Source organism: Macrobrachium nipponense, chromosome 33 (assembly GCF_015104395.2).
Source record: "Macrobrachium nipponense isolate FS-2020 chromosome 33, ASM1510439v2, whole genome shotgun sequence".
Taxonomy (NCBI): Eukaryota; Metazoa; Arthropoda; class Malacostraca; order Decapoda; family Palaemonidae; genus Macrobrachium; species Macrobrachium nipponense.
This window is the reverse complement of record NC_087219.1, coordinates 32,007,633-32,027,632: the sequence shown is the minus strand read 5'-3', so window position 1 is coordinate 32,027,632 and position 20,000 is coordinate 32,007,633. Positions and strand designations below refer to the sequence as shown.

Genomic DNA, 20,000 nt, shown 5'->3' with positions numbered 1-20,000 from the left:
TTTTTATAATTTCCAGCACATACATACATACTTATGCATTTGTATATACATAAATATATATACTTGTATATGTGTATATATATACATACATACATATAATGACAGTCATCATAATTAGATCATTCATTCTCACTCACACACCACCGTCAAGAAGAAGAAAGATATAGACGTCGAAAACTATAGATGAAAAGGGTTTATAAAAAAAAAGACCAGGCAAATAAAAATATATAGAATTATAGAGATGATTACAACCCTGTGGATCATTTGAAGGTAAAAATGGTGAGGTTCCGGTATATAAGAAATGCTAAGTCCCCCTGTGTGAGTAAACTAGACGATCAGGCCAGTCGTCGGAACGAGATTGTGAACGAATGAACTTTTTCAAACCAAGGCGACCACCCGTGGGCGCCAGACCCCCACCCTCACCCCCTTAAAAAAAAAAAAAAAAAAAAAAAGAGTTGAGGAGGCGTAGTTTCATCATTTCATTCCCCTAACACAGAAAATGTACCGAATGAGAGAAAAAAATATAAAAAGTCGATTAAGAAACTATATCTCACCGACCGGGAATGACGAAGGTGAACACGTAGTAGTACATTCTAATATTATCAAAAAAGCCTTTTTTTATATCTTTAATAAAGAGATTGTCTGCGGTGTCTACCAAAGATCAAGTTACGTATGTACACTCTAACGGCACGCAGGTTCACACGACGCGTACACGCACATACACACGCACGAAACGATACCACACACGCCGACACATATCTTCGGTATAAAAGTATGTCAAGGAATATCATCGTCGTCGTCGCCGTCGGCTTCTACGACTTCTTACAAATGACGTCACGTCAATATTGCTACGAACAGCGTACTATCGTGATATCCACCTAAGTCATAGAGATGTCCAACACCGTCTGATGAGAGCGATATATATATCTATATATTACAGCTTGTGTCCTTTTTTATAAAATCTATACAATAGTTTTTTTATATTTTCTATATAGAATTCACGTCTAAAAACACGACTAGTAAAACTTTCTCTCTCTCTTTCTCTCTCGCTTTCTCTCGTCGCTCTCTGTCTGTGTTTGTGTATATATATATAACACTTGAAGGTCTCTTAGGAACGATATATATATATAATATAAACACTTCTGCTGTTCACCTGAGCTGAATAAATATTTCACTTTTATATATATATATATATTTTTGTTTGCACTCATATCTCTGGGATATGCCAAGTAGACTTCGTTTTCCTTAGCCTTTGGAATACATATGATTTCGACGACGTCGAGTTCCACTGGAAATCAAGATCGGCTGAATTCTCGAGGATCCGACTGAATGAAAAAATAATGTGCATAACTAACATGGCCTCTTAAAAAAGACGGTAATGAACCACTTTTTTTAATATATATATATCACAAGTCATACAATGACGAATACAGTCCACTCACAGAGGAGCTTTATATACGAGGCATATATATATATATATATTTATTTATTTATTTATATTTATTTATTTATTTATTTATTTATTTATATACCTAAACGTCCGCGACGGGTCTAAACATCGAGACGAAGAAATTCATTTTTTTTATTCTGCTGAAGTTTTGTACTGATTCAATAACCTCACTTTCTATCTGTCCTTCTCTCGCTCTCTCTCTCCCTCTATAGAACTTTCTTGTTTTTTTTTCTCTCATTATTCTTTATATATTTTTTTTAAACTTCTTTAGAGTTCGTTCTTTCATTTATATTCACAAAAAAAAAATAAATAAATAAACACAGTCATCACTGCTTAACGTAAGTCGAACATTTTTTTTATTCGACAGTCTCAAATGTGATTATATTGTTATTATCCCTCAGAGCTTAAAGGTGCTTAGTCTTTTTTTTCTATCTTTTCTGAAGTTTGTATTGTAGTTTGTGTTCTTTCTTTTATTAATATAAATTATGATTCCTCTGGTCTTTCGCTTGGGTCTGTTAGGGTTAGGGTTATAAATCAAATAAAAGAAAGAAAACCTGTTCTGGAATGGTCATTGCAAGAAGCACCTCACCCATGAGACTAGTTCAGGTACGGGAAGGGATAAAAAAAAACAAAAAGCAATACTCCTTCTTCTTTCCTTTTTGGTCTATCTCTCTCTCTTTATCGTAGTGTCTTTAGGTTCCACCTAGTACTTCTTCTAATCGTTTTATCCACACAAAAAACCTCGTAGCAAAACATATTTCTTGAAGACGAAAAGAGAGAGACAGTTTAAGTCTATTTCTATGTACACAAATCTTTTGGGCCTCATTGTGGAGTTAACAGAGTGGAGGTGGTTCCATGCAAAATAGGCCTCCATAGCCGTTTCGTTTAAGAAAAATCCTTTGAGATATATATATACAGCTAAAAATTCCTGGTCCTCTTTCTGAACCGAATAGACTCTGCATTTGTTAGGATCTAAAGTTTGGTTTTTTCCAACGATATAGCAATACAACTCATGTTTGCTTTTTTCCAGCGGGATAGCAAATCAACTCAAGTTTGTGATTTTCCAACGGGATAACAAATCAACTCGTGTTTGCTTTTTTCCAACGGGATAGTAAATCAACTCGACGTTCCTCTCACTCTTGTGCAGTTGAACAGTTGAAAACGATTTCTGAAAATTTCGACGTAAGAGTCTGGTCGTCTTGTTTTTGTGGGTTATTATTATTATTTTATTTTTCGAATCTCTCAGTTTCGATTGTCCTTGAGGAGCCGATGAACTTGAGCCAGGACGAGAGTGAGAAGGAACAACAGAGGGCAACATGTCCTAAGGCAGGGGAGGCGTCACGTCCACCAGCAGGATCTTCTGCCCGCCAGGTTGTCGGGGTGAATGTGGTCCTCGTACGGCTGCGTCGAGCTCAACTCGTCTCGAACCTGTTCGGGAACCGAGGAGAGCGACTCGTTACTGAATGGTCTGCAATGTTGGGTATCTTTGTAGGTAACTGGATAACATCGAAGGTGCCTGGAGGGTACTGGAAATAAATCTGGAACTGGAAAACTGTGGTAACTCTACTACTGGAAAAGTACGATGACCATGGAACTGGAAGTCTCTAATGACTGTTGACCTGGAGCGCTGTAATTAACCTGGAACTTGAAATGGATGTCTTTGACGACTGTTGACCTGGAAATCTGTGATTAATCTGGAATTTGAACTGGAAGTCTGTGATGACTGTTGAACTGGAAAACTGCCGTGATTAATCTGGAACTTGAACTGGAAGTCTGTGATGACTGTTGACCTGGAAAGATGTGATTAATCTGGAACTCGAAATGGAAGTCTGTGATGACTGTTGAACTGGAAAGCTGTAATAGCACCAGAAACTAGAAATCTATAACTCTAAAACTGGAAATCTGTGATTGATGACTATTGAACTGGAAATTCGTGATGACTCTAAAACTGGAAATCCATTATGACTCTAGAACTGGAAATCCGTGATAACCCTGGAACTGGAAATCTATGATAACCCTGGAACTGGAAAGCTGTGAGATTTCCCACAAAGAAAAATACTCGGTTTCTCCTCCTCCTCCTCCTCCTCCTCCTCACCTGCTCAGCTCTTCGTAGGACTCTGAGGAAGTTCCCTCCTGCCAGCTTAGCCACATCCTCCTCACTCCATCTGGGATCCTTCAGTACTTCCGCCAGAAGCTGAGGATACTTGCTCACGTCCTCGAGTCCTACGGCGTCCTATGGAGAACAGGAGAATATTCCTTTTAGTGACTGATCGTGAAATCACGTTGACTGTTACATGTTATCGATAGGATCCTGACATTCAGCAAGGATTTATTTTGTCGTTTACAGTTGCAGATGTATATTTGTTGAGCATGGAAATGTAGACTTCTTATTAAAAAATTCTTATTAATAAAATCATGGGAAGCGTGTTTTGCAAACTTGTGAAACTGAATATAACATTAGATATTCATAAATATTGACAGTGATATTATTGTGGTTGAATGGACGTTTGGTTTTAATTGCTTTTCATAGAAATGGAATCTAGGCGTTTTCAAGTGACGCTTTAACTATTTCAAAGAGAGAGAGAGAGAGAGAACTCAGCAGCACTGGATATATGGATATATATATCAAAGAATACTTAAGAACAGTTGTATATAGTGACTCAGACGAGCGGGTGGGGGGAAAAGGGGGGACTGTAGATCAAGAGAACGTCAGCAACAGTGAACATAGTCAAGAATAAATTAAAGTAATTAAATACACTGGCTCAGACCACAGTGAGAGAGAGAGAGAGAGGAAATGTTGACAAAGTGAACGTCAGCAACAGAAAACGAAGCCATGAATAGAAGTAATTCTGTATAGTGGCTCTTGCCAGAGAGAGAGAAAGAGAGAGAGAGAGAGATAAAAACTTACTTGTTGATTCCGTCGAAATCGGCCCCAACCCCGACGTGATCAAGACCCGCCACCTCCCTGATATGGTTGATATGACCTGAAACGAGAAGAAGAAAATAAACAATTATGATTTGTATATTAAATAAATATGGGATTCATTTCTGAATTTGTTTGGATATTTACAGAGATAAATCTACAGAATCATTTATAATCGAAATTTGAATTGAGACGGACGAATTATTTTCTTATCAGTGACATAGATAAAGATAGCCTTCTTTAAAGATACTAAGATGATAAAGTTTTCAGAAATACAATGATAATTATTTTGGTCTTATAAGTGAAAAAGATAAAGATAGCTATCTTAAAAAGACATTAGGATAATAAATTTTTCAGAAATACAATGACAATCATTTTTGTCTTCATAGTGCCAAAGATAAAGATTGCTCTCTTAAAAGATATTAAGATAATAAAGCTTTCAAAGATCAAATTAAGATTATTTTTGTCTTATCAGTGAAAAAAATAAAGATAGCTATCTTAAAAGATATTATCATTGACAAAGATAATAAAGCTTTCAAAAATCAAATTAAAATTATTTTTGTCTTATCAGTGACAAAGATAAAGATAGCTATCTTAAAAGATATTAAGATATAAAGTTTTCAGAAGTAAAATAGCAATTATTTTCTTCTTATCAGTGACTAAGATTAAGAGGGCTATCTTCAAATCAAAGATATGATTCAAAGGATGTTTTCAGAAGTAAACTTGTCTCAAAGAAGAAAGCTATAAATCTGCCTCAAATAAAGGATGAAATATTATTCACTATACGTAAATTAAGACACGATTAGTTTCTTTTTGTGACGCAATCCTCATAAAACTAAAAATAATTGATAATTATATCCTATCACTATTGAAAATAAATATTGTTTATGAATAATTACCCGCAGTGATGCTCGACCATAATTAACTTGATTATTCTTTATATCAAAATCATTAGAAATTGTATATCAGGATTTCACCATTTGATTGGAGATTAAAAGGATTTTTTTTAGAAACGAAATGTCTGATATGACGTAATTATGTTATAATAGAGATGTCTGATTGGCATTTCAAATGACTGATGCATTGTTTTTTGGTATGATTGTTATAAGTAATAGTTGTTGTTAATGGGTAAATTATATATATACTACATACATAATATACATATATAATTATGTCTTATGTCATTTTATCATTAATTATTTTTCTTTCTCTCTTTCTTGTATTTTTTTTTCATCAGTGCAAGGTTAGGTTGAATGGGGCGCTACGAGAACTGGGTTATATATATATATATATATATATATATATATATACATATATATATATATATATATATATATATTATATATATATATATATATATATATATATATATGTGTGTGTGTGTGTGTGTATATATATATATAATATATATATATATATATATATATATATATATATTTATTTATTTATATAAAGCCCAGTTCTCGAAGCTTCACATTCAGCCTAAACTTTCACTGAAAAATAAAAGAAAAAATATAGAATAAATCCATAAGAAAGGAAGACAAAAAAATATATATACAAAATAAGGAAAAAAATGAATGTGAAAAATGCAGATACTTGGGGCAGTCATTACTTATAAATAACTACTTAACAGCTACTTACGAACGACATCGTGGACGGTGGCGGATTCATTGCAAGTTAGAAAGTAGTTATAGAAGCTGACCATCACTATCCCACCATTTAAGTGCTGCGGAAGACAAAAAAAAATAGAATATTAAAATAATACATAAAATTTATTTATAATCCCCACTACTGGACATGACAGGAAAATGAATGACAATGTATTATAAGATATTAATTAAAATGTAAAAAAAGATGAATTGACTTATAATAATTAATATCGTCAGACATAACATGATTATGAATAAAAATGGTAAACATATGATAATAGATTTGTAAAACTATAAAACACAAAGATTTGGAAAATAGATTAAAATATTACATTTAAGAAAATTCATAATCATCAGCATTGGCATAACACGAGTATAAATAAAAACGGTGAACGTTTGTTAATATAACTGTAAAAAAAACACATGAGACGAAGGTCAAGGAAAAGACAGATTAAAGATAATAAAATAATGAAATAGACACTATACTTATTTTTATCAATTTTTAGCAAGTACTGAAACAAAGCAAATACAAAAAATAAACGTAGAACTTGCTATTAGAAATACGGATTTATTTTGCACACGAAATGATAAATATTACATTTATATATATATATATATATACATATATATATATATATATATATATATATATATATATATATATATATATATAATATATATATATATATATATATATATACATATGTATATAGATAGATACACGCATAGTACACATATCCTCCCTAAGGGAGTTTTGGAGTGGGGGGTGGGCGGCCTTACCACTTGTTTGAGGACATCGTCGGGCACGTTGCGCGAGTGGTGACAGAGGGCGTGGGCGGAAGAGTGTGAGAAGATGACGGGCGCCCTCGACACAGCCAGGGCATCTCGCATCGTCTGCTGGGACACGTGGGACAGGTCCACCAGCATCCCCAGGCGGTTCATCTCCAGGACAACTTTCTGTAGGATACGCGAAGGATTTCTTTCTTTTATTTTTATCTTGTAGGATATGCGAAGGATTTTTAAGTTCATTTTTATCTATTATAGGATACGCGAAGGATTTTTAAAATTTATTTATCTATTGTAGGATACACATAATATTTTCATTCATTTTTATTTATTGTAGGATACGTGAAGGATTTTTTATTTACTTATTTATTTATTTATAGCTTTTTGTGAAGGAGTTATTTTTGTTTATTGTTGTTAAATAGGTGTCTTTTTTTTTCTTTTTTAATGTGATTTCTATGTTGCTGTTGGTGATAATAGGTTTGCAATAATGATAGTAATAACAACAACAACAACAATAATAATAATAAGAAGAAGAAGAAGAAGAATCTTCGTATATTGTTAATATTATTTTTTATTATTGTTGTTAATAATAATAACTATGTTGTTTAAAAAATGAGAGAGAGAGAGAGAGAGTGAGAGATTTGTAAGTAAATAAAAAAGCCTCATCTGAATTTATAAGTCAAAGTATCTGCTTCCAATTCTAATGCATACAGCCTGTATTTGAAAACAACAACATTGATGTTTAGGATAAACTTTTGAAAATATAGGAAATCATTAAGAGGATCTCTCTCTCTCTCTCTCTCTCTCTCTCTCTCTCTCCTCTCTCTCTCTCGCTCTCTCTGTATATATATATATATATATATATATGTATATATATATAGTATATATATAAATATATTTATATATACTTTTATATATATGTATATACCATATAAATACATGCTACATACATGCAAACATACATACATTACCCCAAACACTTCATCCTTAAACTCAAATTTCAGCAGATCATTGCCTAGCTCACTTCTGTGGGGGTAACCAGCTCCGTGAAGAAAGAGCCATTGTGGAAAAAACGTTCAGAAAATGCGCTTTAACGAAGGCTAAGATAACGTTTACAGATGTTTTTGCTCAATTTTTTTTTTTATTTTACCTTCTCGTAATGCAATGCAAGCACGAAACGTCTCGTATTTCTTTGACGTGAAATAAAACGTTTATTTCGCGAAGAAAAAAGGAGTCTCTCTCTCTCTCTCTCTCTCTCTCTCTCTCTCTCTCTCTCTCTCTCTCTATGTCTTGTATCCTGCAATTTTGAAAGGTCGGTTCCGATTTTTTTTGCAATAGAAACGTATTCTCTCTCTCTCTCTCTCTCTCTCTCTCTCTCTCTCTCTCTCTCTGTCCTCCGATTTTGAAAGGTCTGTTTCGATATATATTTTTGCAGTACGAACGGATTCTCTCTCTCTCTCTCTCTCCTCTCTCTCTCTCTCTCTCTCTCGTACACGCACACACACATACACAAAACATACGAAATGGGGTATCTATAGAGACTACAACAAGACAATCCATTGACGGTGATGAATTTTCTATTATATTATAAAACTTTTTTTACAATTTAATTTTTTTTAGTTTTCTATAGGTACTTTATAATGATGTCACCTTATATGTGTTAGGTTCAAGTTTAACAGTTTCCATTGTTCAGTAAGGTGGTGATATATATATATATAATAATATATATATAAAATTTTTATACAATTAATTTTAATTATTAAAAAATATATATATGTATATGTATAAAATATATTATATATATATATATATATATATTATATGTATATGATTATATATATAACGCATATATATATGTATATATATGTATATGTATAAAATATATATATATATATCATATATATCTATATATATATATATATATATATTATATGTATATATATTTTAATATAATAATATATGTATATATGTATATATATAACGCATATATTATATATCTGATATATATATATATGTATATATCATATATATGCATAGTATACATATAGTATGTATATATATGATATATATCTCTATATATATATATATATATCTGTATGTATGATGTATATAATATGTGCATATATATATAATGTATATGTATACATATATGTATATATTCTAATATATATATATATATATATATATATAATATTATGTATGTATGTATATATATGCATATAATATATATTATAATATATTATATATATATAATTTATATGTATTATATATTTATATATATATATATATAGATGGATATATGTATACTATAACGCAATAATATAATATATATATATATATATATATGTATCTAATATATGTTATATGATACCATGATATGATGATTGTAATAATAATATATAATATATAATATATAATATTCTATATAATAGTTATTTAGTATGTATATAATATGCATATATATATATATGTATATGTATTTACATATATATTAATATAATTATTTATATATCTATATATATATATGTTTTATTGTATGTAATATATATGCATATATATTATATATAGATGCATATATATATATAATATATATATATATATATATATATGTATATATTCACAGCATAATCGCCATAATCTACAAATTTCGTTTAATATCCTTTGAAAATAATACCAAACGGATTGGATATTAAATATTAAAAGACATTTGCAGCTTAATGTATTTTGTATATAAAATATAATGGTGGTGTGATAAGAATTCATATATATTTTTTTATATGTATGTACAAGTATACATACATAATACATATAACATGTTTATACATACATACATACACACACATACCCTTCATTACTCTCCTCCCGACAGCTTCGGGAATACGAACGAACAGACTTTCATTACTCCTGCAATATTCTTAAGGAAGAAAAATTCCCATAACGTCTGGTTTAATGAAGACAGGTGGATTCCTTCCTCATTGATAAGAGTCTCGGTCCATTCATTTCCATCATAGGCCTAATGAAATGAACTTCTTCCTCTTCTTCGTTTGGCCAGGAAAAAAAAAAACGTTTGTTTCTCCTTCCTACTTTAATCATCTTTTTGGGTAGTTAAGTTTTTTGTTGCATTTCAATATCGATCTTCTTTCATATATTTCTTACTGAAAATTTTTTACACACCCAGCTCATGTCGTTGACTCTCACATATCAACATTAACACTTCACTTGCGTAAAGGGGAGTTGGCTCAGCGGTTTTTTGTTTCAGCTGCATATCTTATGTATTTGCATTTATCATTACTGTCACTTTGAATGTCTTGATTAATTAGATGAAATGACTTGTTCAAGTCACTTCTTTCACACACATGTCATGTACACAACATTATAAACATATTATATATATATATATATATATATATATATATATATATATATATATATATATATATATATATATATATATATTATTATATATGATGATATATATGTATATATATATATATATATCTATATATATATATATATATATATATGTATATATGTATGTATAATATATATATATATATATATATATATATATATATATATGCATATATATATGTGTATATATATATATAATATATATATATAACATATATATATGTGTGTATATATATATATATATATATATATATATATATATATATATATATATGATATATATGTATGTATATATATATATATATATATATATATATATATATATATATATATATATATATATATGATATATACGTGTGTGTGTGTGTGTGCTTATTGGTGTTTGGTAAAATCATCTAAATAAAGAAAACTATAAGAAACAAGAGAAAAAGAAGGTATCTGCTTATCTTTGAAGTTTGCAAAACTCTCTCTCTCTCTCTCTCTCTCTCTCTCTCTCTCTCTCTCTCTCTCTCTCAGCAAAGTCTGAAGTGAGAGAAACTCGCATTTGGCTGAAGAGGAATAAGTTTATTATCTCGAGATAATTCAGGTCTGAAAGCAGGTCATGTGGAATAAAAAAGAAAAAAAACGAACTTTTTCCTCTTCCAAAGAACTTGCGCAGAGTTCCTGTGCGGTCAGGCTGAGGAAGATATATTAAAGGGGAAGAAGAGGAGGAGGAGAAGGAGGAGGGTAGGATGAAGAGAAGGAGGAGGAGGAGGAGGGGAGGGTAGGAGGAGGGTAAGATTAGGAGGAGGAGGAGGGTAGGAGGAAGAGGAGGAGAAGGAGCAGGAGGGTAAGATTAGGAGGAGGAGGAGGGTAGGAGGAAGAGGAGGAGAAGGAGCAGGAGGGTAGGCGGAGGAGGAGGAGGGTAAGCGGAGGAGGAGGAGGGTAGGAGGAAGAGGAGGAGAAGGAGCAGGAGGGTAGGCGGAGGAGAAGGGGAAGGAGGAGGAGGAGGGGTAGTAGGAGGACGAGGAGGAGGGGGTAGAGGAGGAGGAAGTGGTGAACTGTAATTATTCTTGAAAACGAGGAAAGAGGGAAAGCACTTATGCAATACAAAATATACAGTAAAAGTTTTATAAAGGAGATGATTAAAAAGGAATTTTTTTCTTAGAAAAAGGGAAACCAAACCAAAAAAGAACATCCAGAATGGAAACGGGATAGAAAAAGACTAACTACCATTCAAAGCAAGAAGGAAAAGAGAAAGCAAAAAAAAAACTTCCGCTTAATGCAAGAAGGAAAAGAGAATGAGAAACGAAAAAAACTTCCACTCAAAGCAAGAAGGAAAAGAGAAAGCAAAACAAAAAACCGCTCAAAGTAAGAAGGAAAAAAGAAAGCAGAAAAAACTTCCATTCAAAGCAAGAAGGGAAAGAGAAAGAAAGAAAAAAACTTCCGCTCAAAGCAAGAAGGAAAAGAAAAGCAAAATAAACTTCCACCGTAAGCAAGAAGGAAATGAAAAAGCAAAAAAAAACTTCCGCTCAAAGCAAGGAGGAAAAAAACTTTCACTCAGAAAGAAGGAAAATAAAAAAAAAACGCTCAAAGCAAGAAGGAAAAAAACTTTAAATCAAAGCAAGAAGGAAAAGAGAAACCAAAAAACAAAACACTTCCGGTCAAAGCAAGAAGGAAAAAAAGTCTTTCACTCAGCAAGAAGGAAAATAAAAACAAAACAAAAAACCGTTCAAAGAAAGGAGGAAAAAAACTTTCACTCAAATCCAGAAGGAAAAGAGAAAGCAAAAAAATGCTTCCGCTCATAGCCAGAAGAAAAAAAACTTTCACTCAAAACAAGAAGGAAAAGAAAAAGCAAAAAAAAAAACTCCACCCAAAGCAAGGACGAAAACAAAAGCAAAAAAAAATGAAAAAAGAGAAAGCAGAGAGAAAGAATAATAAGAAGAAAATAGAAGAAAACAAATACTCACAGCACCAAAGTCATTGAGACCGAAGTTTTCCGCCTGATGGCCGGGCGAGTCAGCCAGCGAGGAGTCTGCCCTGCCAACAACCCGAAATCGATCAGTCAAGGCATTCATTCCTCCACCTGGGTCTTATTCACCAAAAACGTCAATGCAATACGGAAATGTATATATAAATCTCTATACAAATTAGATTCCGTCGTTTTGAAAGAAATCGCTGGATTGTGGAGTTTGAAAAGTAAAGAAAAATGATTGTGGCATGTTGACTATAAAAAAAATTAATGCAATACGGAAATGTAATTCTCTATTTAATTCTCTATGTAATTTATATTCCATTGCAATGAAATCGCTAGATTAGGGTGTTTGAAAAGCAAATAAATTTTGTGGCATATAAACTTTAAAAAATATATTGCAATACGGAAACGTAAATCTCTATGCAAATTAGATCTGTTATTTTGAAAGAAATCGCTGGAATACGGAGTTTGAAAAGTAATTACAGTTATTAAATAAGAGAGAAAAATTGCAATGTGTGTTTGTATTCTAAATTTTATTTGTACGCTTCGAAGAGATCGACAAATAAATGTATGGAGATTTTCACTTAAGCACTTATACACACCTAAACACATTATATATATATATATATATATATAGTATATATATATATATATAGATATATATATATATATATATATATATCTATATATATATATATATATATATATATATATATATATATATATATATATAGTATATAAATATATATAGATATATATATATATATATATATCATATATATATATATATATATATATATATATCTATATAGATATATATATATATATATATATATATATATATATATATATATATATATATCTATATATATAGATATATATATATATATATGATAGATATATATATATATATATATACATATATAAAAATATTATATATATACAAAAATAGTATAATATATATATATATATATATATATATATCATATTTGCATGTTTTTTATTGAGCAGAAACACCGAAAGGAATATTATATAATAATATATATATATATATATATATATATCATATATATATATATATGTTATGTATATTCTATTCAGTGGTTCTGTTCGTCAGGACAGGAATTTATGTATTTATTATACTATTTTGGTTATGAACAGGGAGTTGGGCAGTGACAATTTGAACTTAATACCCCCATCATGGTCCTATTGTGCTATTAGGTCATTCAGGTTATTCATGCACAATCAGAGAATAGTTACCAGGGTGTGTTGCAGGTGTGGGTAAGGGTGAGGTAACGGATGCCCAGGTCATAGTACATCCTGAGAACTGACAGACTGGCGCCCATCAGGTGCCCACCTTCCACGCCCAAAAGGCTGGCTATCCTTCCGGAGTTGAACACCTCCATCAAGCCTGAAAGGGAAGAAAAGGTCAGAAAAAATAAGTCTTGGGGGTTTACACTGGAACATCTCAGAAACATGTTGACAGCTTGTTGCATACACATCTCAAACAGGTTGAATACATGTTGACGACTTAGTGGTAGTTCTAAACAGGTTTTTTTGTTATGATCCACATGCCGACTTCTCATAAACACATGTCAAGCATGTTGAATACATGTCTACAACTTAGTGGTAGTTTTAAAGTGCTTTGTGTGATATCCACATGTCGACAAGTTGTCATAAACACATCTCAAACATGTTGGTAGTTCTAACAATGCTTTGCATGATTATCCTCATGTCGACAAAATTTATAAACACATCTCAGACATGTTGAATACATGTCGACAACTTGGTGATAGTCCCAAACAGTGCATCGTGTGATTATCCACATGGCAGCAACCTGTCATAAACACATCTCAAACATGGTGAATACATGTTGACGACCTAGTGATAGTTCTAAGCAGTGCTTCTTACGATTATCAGGCATTGTTAGTCAACAGCTTCCACTTACAGTCGTTTACTTGTTTCCAACATATTTGTGATATGTATGTGAAATGTTTCCGAAATGTATCTATGACACTATTTTACTGTTAATGTGGAAAACTTTAAAGGTAATTTGAACGTTTTTAAATTACTATGATTAGCAGAAATTGTAAATCCCTACCTCTTGTTTGACTGTTATTTTATTAGTTTAAATGTAATTACTGATGAGATCACACGTCTAAGAATATTTTTTTTAATCATAAGATTTTATCAATACTGTTTATTCATTCTGATTTAAATCAAAGGAGTTGACGACGAGTAGGTGAAGGAATTGAAGCGTTACCTATGATTATGGACCTAAAGGTAGCTATGATAGATTCACATCAACCGCGCATTTGACGTCTAGGCCAGTCCCTTACGACGCTCCTGATTGGCTGTTAATAAGCCAATCACAGGGCTGGAAACTCTCAGTCTCTCTCGAGAGAGTTCACAGAGGCAGGATGCATGTTCCACCTCTCCTGAAAGCCGTATCCCTTAGGAAAGTTGGAACGTACATCCTGCCTATGTGAACTCTAGAGAGAGAGACTGAGAGTTTCCAGCTCTGTGATTGGCTTATCAACAGCCAATCAGGAGCGTCGTAAGGGACTGGCCTAGACGTCAAATGCACGGTTAATGTGAATCTACTATACCTGTATCTGGCCATGAATATGAATTTACACTCGTTACAAATCTCACGGTCTTTTGATATAGAGGCCAAAGGCATTTTTTCTGTTTATTACTGTTTAAAGGTTGTTGGTAATCTTCATATGAAATTGTATTTAAGGTGAAGAAGCCTCCGACTTACTTGCATGTGATTGAGCATAACCAAGATGCTTGGGGTATCTGGCAATCATACGTTTGATGACGTCGATCTGTTCCAACGTGACATGCGCAGCGTTGAGGTATTGAGCTCCGCAAGGTACGTATGCTGCCCAGAACTGAAGGTACAAATAAAAGAAATAGTACAATAAAAGAATTAATCACAAAGACACGGGTAGAATAAGAATAAAGATAACTAAAATAATAGAAAAGATGCAAGAAGAAATATATTCTTGCATTATTATTATTATTATTATTATTATTATTATTATTATTATTATTATTATTATTATTATTTAGAAGGTAGAGCCCTATTCACTTTGGACAAAGACAAGAGTAGAATAATGAAATGAAGATGACTGCAAGAACTAGAAAACAGAGGAGAAAAAAAAGTTCCTTGCATTATTATTATTATATTATTATTATTATTATTATTATTATTATTTTATTATTATTATTATTATTATTATTATTATTATTATTATTATTACTCAGAAGACAGAACCTTATTCATATAGGGGCCACTGACTTGAAATTTAAGCTTCCAAAGAAAGGAGTAAACGGGTAATACTGAAATAAGAAATCAGTTATTGAAAAATAAAAAAAATAAATCAACAAACAGATGAATGATTAGATAAAATAATTGAATGAGAGACTTACACAAGAGAATGATATCGAGTGAGAAAAGTGAAAACAAAGAAAAAGTTTTTAAAAATTAGATTCAGAGGTGGATACAAAAGGTTACAGTTACGAACGAGGGAAAGAGACAAAGAAGAACAAAAGTGAAAGTAAAAGTGAACAAAATTCAGAAATGGATTTTGAAAGTAAGTGAACAGCAGCCACCTAGAAATCTAATATGTCCAACAAAAGCATTTACTTAGACATGACATAGATATATATATATATATATATATATATATATATATATATATTATATATATATATTTATTATATACATAGATACACACACACACACACACACACACACACACACATATATATATATATATATATATATATATATATATATATAATAAAAGGAGCGCCTAAAAACGCCAAAATATAGAGAAAATACTGTATTTTTTCAAGACTACTGTCTCTCTCTTCAGGTAGATGAAGAGAGAGACAGCAGTCTCTGAAATATAGTATTTTCTCTCTATATTTTGGCGTTTTTAGGGGCTCCTTTTATATATAATATATATATATATATATATATATATATATATATATATGTATGTATATATATATATATATATATATATATATATATATATGTATATATATATATATATATATATATATATATATATATATATATATATATATATATATTTCTCAGGGTACAAATGAGATCATATAAGATGATGTTACAAATACAGCTTATTGCTTAATATCTCCTAAATATGTAACCTGAGGCATCTTCTGGCCGCTAGTTTCTCCTTGCACGAAGTAGATGGGGTCGTATTTCAGGAGAGGAGACCTCAGGTATAATTATTACTTGTTTTGATGTTCTATGATAATGTTATGGCACGGAAAACGAGACGTCGGACGGTGATGTGAAAATATCTCTCTCTCTCTCTCTCTCTCTCTCTCTCTCTCTCTCTCTCTCTCTTCATTATATATATATATATATATATATATATATATGTAAATATATACTTATATAGATATGTACATACAAATATATACATATAAATATGTGGTATATACAAAAATATATATATATATATATATATATATATATATCTATATATATATATATTTTTGTATATACCACATATTTATATAAGTTATATATTTACATATATATAACATATATATATATTTTTATATTTCTATATATATATATATATATATATATATATATATATTATATATTCGAGCTACAAATGTCCTTTAATATCGAATTTGCTCTACCTCAGAACTGATATATATATTATATATATTTATATATTTGTAAGATCAGAATCGGTATAAACTTATAGCCTCACTTGTTAGCCGAATCGTTAACGTCAATGTCGTCCTGATTTCGTTCCTGTCCGCTAGACGGTGGTTCAATCCCATGAGGGGACGAAATTATTATCAACTAAAAAATTCCCCTTCGGTTTACATATATGAAAATATATCAATTCTGAGGTAGAGCGAATTAGATATTAAAGGACATTTATAACTCGAATAATTTATATGAATCATGGTGATGTAATAATTCTTCATATATATATATATATATATATATATATATATATATATATATATATATGCTTATACATATACAAATATATATATATATATACATATATATACATACACATTGACGCACACACACAAACACGTGCACCAATCTTACTATAGTTCATTCACTTAAGGTAGATTCTTGTGCCTACGAGACGTTTGCTTGGCGGCCTCTGATTGGCTGGTACTGGGAGGTAGGCCACTCGCTCAATCTCATTATTTTTGTCTGTGGCTTAGAAAAATAGCAATATGTTTATATTTCTTCAATAATCTCACGCTTTGCTGAAGATACGTAAGTTTTGGTCATATCAAAGGATTCGGTATTAATTGTACAACTATGTCATCTTTTCTTGAAACCAATATGATAAAACACAAAGGAATTACAACGAGTAAAATTGAAGAGGAAACATTTCATTCTTTATACCTGTTTTTATTTATCATTGGATTTTTAATAATTCATGTCATCAAGATAAAATAAAACTTGTGGTTTCATACAATACAATCACCCTGAATACGCTGGTGGCTTCAGATTTTAGATGCGTGTAATATGTGAAGAGAAAATTAAGAATATGTCTTATGTTGCATCCGTACTTGACTCAGCCTGAAAGGAAGTCAATCTTCCTTAATTCTTTGTTGTTTATTACTTCACTGAGATTATTATTTCATATCACGCAAAAGTCTCTGGTATCTCTTTCACTTGAAAATATATTCATATAATAAAATTAAAAACAATATTCTGAAACAACCTGATGAAAGCTTAGGCTGAGTTGAAGAGTGCAAAGTCTGTTCACAGAGTTCAACTTCTTTGCTGGAATGAATTTCCCGCTTCCCGCCTAGATCTCGGCTAACGTTACCAGATGCATCCATCTGATTATTATCATTTTTCCTATCAGATATGTCCAGACATACTGTATGATATTGGATTGAAAATGTTCGGCAGTCATAATGGGAATTCTGTGTATTTAATTAAAGAAAATGTAATGATGTAACATGGTAAATTTTGTTGAAACTGCAACCTCTTATATCGCTAATTGGCAATTCAAATCTCTCGCTGAGACGACCAACACAACGACGCCTTGCAGATCATATTCTCTCGGCAATACCGTCAACTTGAATCATTTACCGATGCAACATAATAAGACATATTCTTCATTTTCTCTTCACATACCTCACGCATCCAAAATCTAAAAGCACCAGCGTATTCAGGGTGATTTTATTGTATGAAAATGCAAGTTTTATTTCATCCTGATCGTATTAATGATGGAAAATCCGATGATAAGTAAAGACAGGTATACAGAATCAAATACTTCTCTCTCCACTTTTACTCGTTGTAATTCCTTCGTGTTTTATCTTATTGATATCAGAAAAATATGACTTAGTTGTAGGTACAATTAATACCGAATCCTTTGGCATGACCAAAACTTTCCTAGCTTGCGCAAAGAGTGATATTATTGAAGAAACATAAACATATTGCTAGTTTTCTAAGCCGCAGACGAAAATAATGAGACTGCTGCGCGAGCGGCCTACCTCCCAGTACCAGCCAATCAGAGGCCGCCAAACAAATGTCTCGTAGGCACAAGAATCTACCTTAAGTGAATGGACTATAGTAACATCTAAGAACTGCAATTTACATAACCCGTATACATCTCTGTCTCAGCATCAATAACCTAAAAGACGTTGCGACGCCATTTTATAGCAACTATCAATTAATCCATGTCAGCTCCCTACCTGGGCTCCAACCCTGCCATGTCTCAGCCTAGCCAGGTCCGTGTGGGACCACTGAGAGCTCCCCCAGGGCTCCACGTTGGAGAGGTTCTGAGACATGTCCACTTTTTCCAGCTTGTTGTGGACGAAGTTCCGTATGTTCCACGCCAAGTCATTATGCCTGGGGAAACACAAAGGAGAAAATATTAGAGAATTATGTGGGAAGGAAATAAGGTAATTCATGAAAAAGTTGGCATGATTATTTGCATGATAAAAAAAAGAACTTTTTCTGAAAAAAAGCTTCGTTATTATTATTATTATTATTATTATTATTATTATTATTATTATTATTATTATTATTATTATTATTTGTCGCTTAATTCTGTCATTATTTTTAACAATATTATTATTATTATTATTATTATTATTATTATTATTATTATTATTATTATTATTATTTCGAAAACGAAATAAATGAATCAATAAACATAAAATAAAAAAAATAAATGAACACAGAAACGATAACCGAGCAGTTTTCTGCATCCACCCCGTAGCCTGCCTGAACGCCCCCGATCCACAACACGGCATCGGATCTAAAGGTTGCAAATGTAACTGAAATACGGAGCAATTTCTCCTCTATGCTCCCTTGGCATTCACTGGCATCCTCGACACCGCCGGCCTCGTTCAGCAAGGGTGGGGATTACAATTCGCATGATCTGTTCATGTGGAAAATAACTGCGAGGAATGGATTTCAAATGGAGATACCCGTCACCCCCCACCAGCAGGGGAGAGATTTTATGTGTCCTCTTTTTTTATTGCAGTTTTTATTAGATGACTTTTATAATTTTTTTATCATTATTTAATTTTTTTTTAAGCACCAGATATTTTTTTGGAGATGCAGTTTCCTCCTTTTGTTGTAAAAGGAATCATTGTTTCTTTTTTGAAGAGATATCTGTTGCATAATATATATATATATATATATATATATATATATATATATATATATATATATATATATTATTGTATGTTACTACTTTTAAAAACGCATATATCCCCTCTTTGACTGTATAAAATGTTATATATAGAGTTTTGCAACCTTTTTCAGATTTCGCA

At 31.3% G+C, this 20,000-nt stretch overlaps 1 protein-coding gene and 1 long non-coding RNA gene across 2 annotated transcripts in view; both read right to left on the bottom strand.

Annotated features, from left to right (window-relative positions):
- LOC135203067 (uncharacterized) overlaps nucleotides 1-3,679 on the bottom strand; it is a 4,241-nt gene extending 562 nt beyond the window's left edge. The window contains exons 1-2 of the long non-coding RNA XR_010311853.1: nucleotides 3,546-3,679; nucleotides 1-2,878 (exon numbers count right to left, since the gene is read on the bottom strand). The exon at nucleotides 1-2,878 is cut by the window's left edge and continues 562 nt beyond it. This is a non-coding gene — a long non-coding RNA (uncharacterized LOC135203067). The remainder of the gene's footprint in view (nucleotides 2,879-3,545) is intronic.
- Nucleotides 3,680-4,354: 675 nt separating this feature from the next.
- The window catches only part of LOC135202816 (uncharacterized), a gene marked incomplete in the record, with an annotated part of 211,309 nt that continues 195,663 nt past the window's right edge, over nucleotides 4,355-20,000 (bottom strand). The window contains 7 exon segments of the mRNA XM_064232276.1: nucleotides 4,355-4,434; nucleotides 6,015-6,099; nucleotides 6,803-6,979; nucleotides 12,169-12,238; nucleotides 13,434-13,584; nucleotides 14,938-15,070; nucleotides 18,912-19,068. Coding sequence (XP_064088346.1) covers nucleotides 4,355-4,434; nucleotides 6,015-6,099; nucleotides 6,803-6,979; nucleotides 12,169-12,238; nucleotides 13,434-13,584; nucleotides 14,938-15,070; nucleotides 18,912-19,068 — 853 coding nt within the window.